The sequence below is a fragment of the Opisthorchis viverrini genome, assembly GCF_000715545.1.
Source record: "Opisthorchis viverrini unplaced genomic scaffold opera_v5_208, whole genome shotgun sequence".
NCBI classification, from domain to species: Eukaryota; Metazoa; Platyhelminthes; class Trematoda; order Opisthorchiida; family Opisthorchiidae; genus Opisthorchis; species Opisthorchis viverrini.
This window is the reverse complement of record NW_008751863.1, coordinates 762494-770775: the sequence shown is the minus strand read 5'-3', so window position 1 is coordinate 770775 and position 8282 is coordinate 762494. Positions and strand designations below refer to the sequence as shown.

Sequence of the window (8282 nt, the reverse complement as noted above, 5' to 3'; positions counted from 1 at the left end):
AAGCGTCTCACTACTGTGTGGGGTGACATCGTTAGTTGGGGTTTTCCTGATCACTGTTACCTGACTTTCCACAAGGAAGTTCGTCAAACATCCCACCAAACTCCTGAGTTCCGGGGATCATAATGCCGGAGCTGTCGGCTGGCTATACCCTATCAGAGTCTTTTTCACTTGGACCGCCAGGAAACCTTTGGCCTACAGCATGAAACTCGTGATTGTCACGTGATAATTTTTCACCCAATCACTCGCGGGATTTCAGTTTGGTCCGCTGCTGATTTCGGTGATCTTCAAGATGACGATGGATTCTTACGACGTTATCGCCAACCAGCCCGTAGTTATTGATACGGTAAGACCCTCGAAGGCCAGTTGTTCCAAAAACCAGCGTTTAATGCGTGCACGTTATCCCCTATAGGAGCTTCAGTGTATAAACTTAAATGAGACTGGTGACTCCGTGGTCATGATTCCCGGGCTGAAATTATAGTTGACTGTGGGTTGTCAGGACAGATGTTGTCCGAAAGATCTCTAGCTGTTCTCTGGTGATTTTATGACATGATCGAACGTACGCCCTGTTGTCTGTACACAACCTCTTGTAGGGCGACCATAGTTTTCCTCGTTCGTTGCTTTGTTTGCTATACGGACGTTAGTTGCACCCCGTGTGTGCCAGTGTTGCGTAATGCGCATACCTAAAAGCGTGATGTTGGAGCAGGGACCTGTGATATTTTCGGTGCGTTTTTGTTGAATCGATTTAACTCGGTCCTAGCCTTTCGTGAACATTCGCCTGAAGTGCGGGTATAATAGGCCTAGTGTAAATTTGGTATAAGCGCTTCAGTTCAAGTACTCCTAGGTCACTTCTGGTAAATCAGCCTTCTGATTCTATCGGAAATACGCCCCGAGACCCCCTTCCTCGTTGGTACAGTCTGTCTGTAGCTATAGCGATTGACAGCATTCTCTTGAGGTTGGATTTGTCTGCATCCGATTACGTTAAATTTAACCATACTTAACCCTTGACTATAGGCAGTTCGCTATAGCAAACTCTGATCTGATGGACCCATGTTGCCCATTGGTTTTGTCTTGTTTTCCAAAACATCCGGTTTGGAATCTCCATCCACTGCCAAATTCATATCGATATGGGAGTTTTAACCCAATGTAGACATATAGTAGTAACAATCTTAGATTATCGTCAAGAAAGTCGCCCAGACGTCGTCGCCACTCGAAGGTGAGCTTCCGTTTATGTTTGCATAGTTTCAGGTGCAGACGGTCAATATAATATGCGGCACGACGTGGTTTCATTCACTTCGAAGGCAGCGATATGCCTGGGTTATTTGACTATTCAGTAAGGAAAGCGAACCCGGAGTCCATCCGACTAGAAAGGTGGTCACCAACCCCCAGGACATTAAATTAGTGATGGAACATAAATGTGTTTCGATGGAAAACTGCCACATGGTCCTTTTATTAGTTCGTTCTTTTACTTTACAACCCGTGCACCGAATTGCAGTGGTTTTAACTGCTACAATTTCGTCCACCGAGGGTGGCTTAGCAGTAAGAGCGCGAATTTACTGACCGCAAGGTCCGCGGTTGGAACCCGACCCCTGACTTTATACTTCCCCTGTCTAGGCTTAGGCAACCTGACAGGATCCCAACCCTTGTTCTTACTTCTGGTAGACTTGCAGTTAGGCACCGAAAGGTTGCTACAACCGAACGATTTTTTACCGAGTATAAGGAGAATAAGGGAGTAAGGCAGGCGTGCACCAACGACAAATTTATCTGTCCATTCCATTTAGCAGGACTCAAGATACCTAATAAGGGCGATGGATGACCTGTGAATCGTTAGTGGTCGATTTATCGAAAGAGAGAGTGTGTGTGCGTGTGTGCTTTCCCAAAAACAATCTCGCATACCTCAGCGTTACTGATCTGATTTTACTACCAGACGGAATGGAGTGTCAGTCAAACACAGCCTTTGAATGCCTCCACGCACAGCGGCTGTCTCTGATCCATAAATTGAGACCGATCGGACCGCGACATTATTCTACTTTATACCTCAGCGTTACTGATCTGATTTTACTACCAGACGGAATGGAGTAGTTGTCAAACACAGCCTTTGAATGCCTCCACGCACAGCGGCTGTCTCTGATCCATAAATTGAGACCGATCGGACCGCGACATTATACATTCTACTTTTACCATTCAAGCTGGTGTTACGTTGGTGCCACGGACGTCGGAGGTTGGCAAACGCTGACGTGACCTTCCCATTCCAGAAAATGATTCCGTATTTAACTAGTTCACCAACTGTCCGGATAGACGAACTTGTTTACCACATAGTTCACATGCAAATATCAGGTTTGGCCGCAGTATCACCTTACACTTTAGGGTTTGAAAAGCGCGTTCGGAACTGTGCATCAGAAGTATTTAGGCTATTAACAGATAAATGAATCCGGAGGACTTGGGTGGTAGAGGCGTGGGGACGAGTGGGTGAATGAAAAGGGCGAATAATACTCGATTGTCCATGCCGAAGAAGGGGGTTTGCTGAAGTACTGCATCTTGAACCTTTGGCTCAGAAGTCTGACCCACGAGGCACCGGGAGAATATAGCGTGCTGCTTTGAGGCCCTTCCTCTAGCTCGTGACTCAAAATTTTGAACTAAGAGGTAGAGGTAGCGGTTGTTAGCACTTTCTTGGTGGACTCTTCTTGGAGTCAATGACTCAACAGGATGACCAGCTTGGTTTTAGGGGACTGGCCTGGTCCTACAGGCGCAGGGAGTAGAGCATAACCGTCTAACTCCTAATGCGACTTCGCGCAGCGGGTACCTTCTGAGTAACACCAGATTTTGGTTTTAAGAGTCTTTCGGCTGTGTAGAGTGATGCGCCGGTAATTAGAGTTCCAAAGAAAAACATTTTGCTGACTCTCCTACAACAGAATACAATACGACTTTACCTCCAGACCACCGCGAAAAATGATCTATCGCAATACGGGGACCCGGTGTTCTTCGTTTAGTTACTTTCCGTTAGCCTTCCTGGTATGGCTAATCAGGAATTGGAGTAACACCAGATTTTGGTTTTAAGAGTCTTTCGGCTGTGTAGAGTGATGCGCCGGTAATTAGAGTTCCAAAGAAAAACATTTTGCTGACTCTCCTACAACAGAATACAATACGACTTTACCTCCAGACCACCGCGAAAAATGATCTATCGCAATACGGGGACCCGGTGTTCTTCGTTTAGTTACTTTCCGTTAGCCTTCCTGGTATGGCTAAACCTTCAGGAATTGATCTCCAGCAGTCCAGCCTGCAGGACCATTGCAACGTTGAAGTGGTTGGGAGTATCGCATGATGCGTAGTTCTCAAGTTGATGGGCTTGGAGAGAGGGACCTTCGTTCCGCGACGAAGGTAGGCCGAACATCCATCGAATAGTAACGGCAACGTTTTGTACCCGGAATCGGATTTATCCGACCTGTTTAAGTTTGTCCTCAGCAGTTTGGAAATTGACAGGTTATCTCTTCTTGAGGGGTCGAGATGGTCCAAGTGGTTAGAGCGCGATTTTACTGACCGGAAGATCCGTGGTTCGAACGTGACCTCTACCTCTCGACTTCCCCTGTCTAGGCTTGGGCAGCCTGGCAGTATCCCAGCCCTCGTGCTTCCTTCTGGTGGCATGGTAGTTAGGCACCGAAAGGGTGCCACGTCTGAACGATTTTTTATCTCTTCTTGAAGCAACTTAACCTTGCCGTGGTGTTACGGATTGTGCGTCTGCGTGACCCGTTGAGCTGAACCGGAGGTTGTCCTTGTGGTTCTGGTACAATTCCTCACAGCAAGTTGGTTAGTGAATAGTTAAGCTGAAGCAGTCACCTGGCCATCCAGACTGGGGACTGCAACGCGTGGCTACTTGTTCCTCGAAAAATGGTAGTATTGTGCTAACAGTCAATTTATTGCACGTTGGTCAGGGTTTTGGGTGAGAGCCCTAACTGTCCTGACTAGATTTGAGCACCCCGACGGTATGTCGGTCCGCGTGTCGTCGATGGTGCTTTAATTGCTATATACAGCACGGCACGTAGGCAAAAACAGGTTGTTACTGACGCCTGTCTTTGGTCAATATTATTTCCTGACCACCATCTGATGACCAATGGGTTCCATCGATGGGCATGTCAGCCGTGGACCTTGGGAAGTGAATAACACCATGCTAATGCTTAAGTTGGCCGCTTTGTGTCCGCTTCTCAGAATTTCCATTGGTTTTGTCCCCGGAAGTTCGGGACAGTTCAGACTTCAAGGCACAAAGTCACTGACCAGAAGGCCTTATTCAAATTCAACCCAGGCTCCTTGACTGCCCCTCTCTAGGCTACGATAACTTGTTAGTATCTCATCCCTTGTGTTTCCCTCGGGTTGTATGGAAACTTGCCAACTAAGCGGGCGAGATGACCCAAGTGGTTAGAGCGCGAATTTACTGACCAGAAGGTCCGTGGTTCGAACCCGACCTTTTCCTCTCGACTTCCCCTGTCTAGGCTTGGGCAACCTGGCAGTATCCCAGCCCTCGTGCAACCTTCGGGTGGTATGGTAGTTAGGCACCGAAAGGGTTTTACAGCTGAACGATTTATGATTTAAACTAAGGGGTGCCGTGGTTTTTTACGACCGAATTCTTAAAAATGTCGGCTGACCAGTTGCCTAAGCAACCTCAACACCACCGGTAGCGGTTTGCTTTGCTTTCAAAACCCGAATGGAATATAAGTATGACTTCATTTAATGAGCATTACCGCGTATAAACTCCAACAGGTCGTGCGGCTGATGCAGTGGGTTAGGCGAACGTTGTAGATCTTACCTCCGGAGTTGATTTTTCTTTGATTGATTGGATCCCGTAATTGGTCGTCTTCGTGCTGTCTGGTTGTCAACTTCTGCAAGAAACTGCACTAGCCGAAGCAATATCAATTCTTTATCTGTAGGTTCTGCACGCGTACCAACTGCGGCCATTCTGATTTGGCGGCTGAAACTTTCTCGGTAACTAGCTATTCTCCCATACAACACGAGAAGTTCACATATACCGCGTACTTGACATCTTTTCGCATACTGTCGAAAATCCTCAACTCGAACGTCGCACTTTGTTTATCTTTATAAGATTCTAGCATTCAGCACACCGAACTCTAGCTACCTCTTTGGCTAGGGCTCCAACTTAAGGACTTTCCGGTCCGTAGTTCGAACCCAACCTCAGCATGTCGACTGCTCCTGTCTAGGCTTGGGCAACCTGGCAGTATCCCAGCCCTTATGCTTCCTTCCGCTGGTATGACAGCAAGGCCCCTAAAGGGTGCTGCATCCCAACTACAAAAGTATGATAAATCAGCGCGCTTTTCCATTAAAGCCATAGATGACTGTGTACATGTACTTGCCTGCATGTCACACGCACCACTACATGGGTAACCACCGATATGGCTCTCTCGGGATGTGCGTCTTAATAGACATCCACCTGTCGCTCGGGTACGACAGTACTCTGGTTCAACTGATTTAGGTGATCCTAAATGTGTTGTATCGGCTTATCCTAGGGGTGTAGCCCAGAGAGACCACCTGAGCTGGTTCAGGCGGAATGCTGACTTGGCAGCGAATACAAACGTAGGCCTTTCCTGGGGATCCATGACAACTGTGATGTATTTTCCGGCAGAAAATCTTAGACTTCTTCAGAATATCGCGAATGCTGTCTGCCATCTCTGAAGGATAATTTGTAGTAATCAGTAAAAGTAGTCACGGTGCTGATGTTTTGGCGGAAATTCCGTAGCCTGTTGGTTCCTTTCAATTTGCGTTGTTTATTGGGTAAAGGCGCTGTATCTCTTCGGTCTCTTTGTAAAATTCCGTAGCACCATCAAGCCCAAAATATAAATTCAGAAACGAAAAGCCAAGTTTCGGCTGACAGCAACCGTTCTGGATCCAATCTGTGGCATCAACGCTTCGCATTGTAGGGTCCGCAAGCAGATTTTGGGAATGGGTGAGATCAGATGCCGGAATAGATTGCAACAAAAATCGTTCAGCTGTAGCACCCTTTCGACGCCTAACCGCCATACTACCAGAAGGAGACACGAAGGCTGTGTTACTGCCAGGTTGTCCAAGCCTAGACTGGGAAGTCGACAATCAGAGGTCGGGTTGGATTGGGGAACCTTCCGGTCAGTAAATTCGCGCTCCAACCATTAGCCATCATATAGGACGACAACGGAGCATCAGTGTTGAATACTGATGTGGTGTCGGTGACGATGGTGATGATAATCTCAAAGGTTTTAGTTGGACATGAGGGCTGTTCATCGTCTGCTGCCAGTTTCAACACATCAGATGGCATCTCACATTTCATCGGGTAAATATGCAGCTGTATGCACCATGGCCTCATTAACAGTTTGTAGCTATTAGAAAACTGAGCTGACACAGGGAGAACAATGAAACATCATGTATGTTTCACAACAATTTAGTTACAAATGACTGATCCTTGCGTTTGGACAGGATATAGCGCAACTAGCCCTTCAACCATGCAGTTCGCACATTATACATTCGTTTTGGTTCCAACCTTTTAAGCAGCAACCTTTTGAGGTTGATTACGCGTGACTCTAATCGATTACTTTTTAAAGTTCAAGTGCAAGTTAACCACTATTCATAGACTACTTGTAGTTGTATTTACGGTGAAGCTCCCATTTGACAGGGTGATGGTCCGGACCTCCGTTGAAATTCGTGAAGTGCACATTGCTTATTATTCATAACAAGTGTAAAATAACTGTACAGTTAATTGGCTTTTCCGCTTACATAAGACTCGGATTTACGTTTCTCGCCAGCCTCATCTGCGTCAAAAGTCTTTTAATATGAATTTTATTCTCATCAATAGATGAGTTTTATAAGATATGAGAGCATTATCACAAGGGTAGTAAGTGAAACATGCACCAGCTTTGGTGCATGTTCTATTTTTCGGTATTTCTTCGAGCCATATTTCATATAGCGGCGGTCTCCCCTACGAAGCGTTTCCATGTTACCATGGTACTGATTTCTGGACATTCTATGGACTACCTTATACTCGGACGGTATGCATTCCTATCAATCAGTTCAATTCCTATGATAGCCTTCCGTAATATGCTAGGAGCTTCTGGATAATTTATGGAATCATGAAGTGAGGCTTTTTGGCCTGCTTGTTTGCTGTAGCTTCTTTCTGATCCTATCTATTTTGATTATCTTTTTCAGGGCACCGGTATCCTCAAGGCTGGGTTTGCTGGCGATCAGGTACCCAAGTATCGATTTCCAAACTAGTAAGTTTCCCAGCTTCGTAAAATGGATAAACCTCATCTCTTGAAGTATTGGGCGACCGAAACATGTCCGGGTAATGGCTGGTGCCTTGGAAGGCGATGAATTCATTGGCCCCAAAGCGGAGGAACACCGTGGCTTGTTAAGCATCCGATATCCAATTGAACACGGTATCATCCGAGATTGGAATGATATGGAGCGTATCTGGACGTACGTGTACAGTAAAGACCAGCTGATGGTAAGCAGCGAAGAACATCCTGTACTGCTGACTGAACCTCCGTACAACCCGAAACGCAATCGGGAGAAAATGGCGGAAATCTTTTTTGAAACGTTCAGCGTCCCCGCTCTCTACATATCAATGCAAGCTGTCCTAAGTCTGTGAGTTACCCTAAGAGAGGTCATTTTTCATGCTTGTGACTGAGCTACTGCCAACTGAGCAATGCATGTCTATAAAAATGCATGGAATGACAGTGGGTGTATTTTGTCGTTTAGTTCACAGTTTCTTGTCGTTATGCTGTTTCTCCTTACTCTTGATAATCTGTGATGGCCACTCACTACTGGATGAATCATTCCTGTCGTCTGCCTTGAACTCGAATTCATCGCCGTAATCATCACTGGCAGCAACATCAGCTTAAAACCCTTGCTTCAGCGCCTCAAAACCAAATCAGTTTATCTAAGAAATGCCAGGTCAGTAAAAGAATAGAGTTGCGATAACACGAGATGTTTGCGGGTCCAGCTTTCAGCCAGATACTGTGTTTAAAAACTGACAGCATGAAGGCGACTGTCATGGATTAGTCGACTTATCTCCCAGTGTTTTCAGCCAAGCACACAGACGGTTACATGGGTCCCACACCGGAAGGCCTACAACACTCGGACTTTTCGTGGTGTCATTCTCTCCTACCAGGTCATATTCCGTCCACTCCTAATTAGGCACATAAAACAGCACTGTCTTCTGTAGTTGACAGCTCGGCATGCGTAAAACATGACCGAGACATCGTAGCTGCTCAGCTGAATTACTTGCTGGCCCACCAAACACCCGTTTTCTG

At 46.3% G+C, this 8282-nt stretch overlaps 1 protein-coding gene across 1 annotated transcript in view; it reads left to right on the top strand.

Annotated features, from left to right (window-relative positions):
* Positions 1 to 255: 255 nt before the first annotated feature.
* Positions 256 to 8282, top strand: part of T265_08214 (hypothetical protein) — a gene marked incomplete at both ends in the record, with an annotated part of 15815 nt that continues 7788 nt past the window's right edge. Inside the window, 4 exons of the mRNA XM_009173949.1 lie at positions 256 to 343; positions 3449 to 3640; positions 7177 to 7241; positions 7288 to 7614. Coding sequence (XP_009172213.1) covers positions 290 to 343; positions 3449 to 3640; positions 7177 to 7241; positions 7288 to 7614 — 638 coding nt within the window. The remainder of the gene's footprint in view (positions 344 to 3448; positions 3641 to 7176; positions 7242 to 7287; positions 7615 to 8282) is intronic.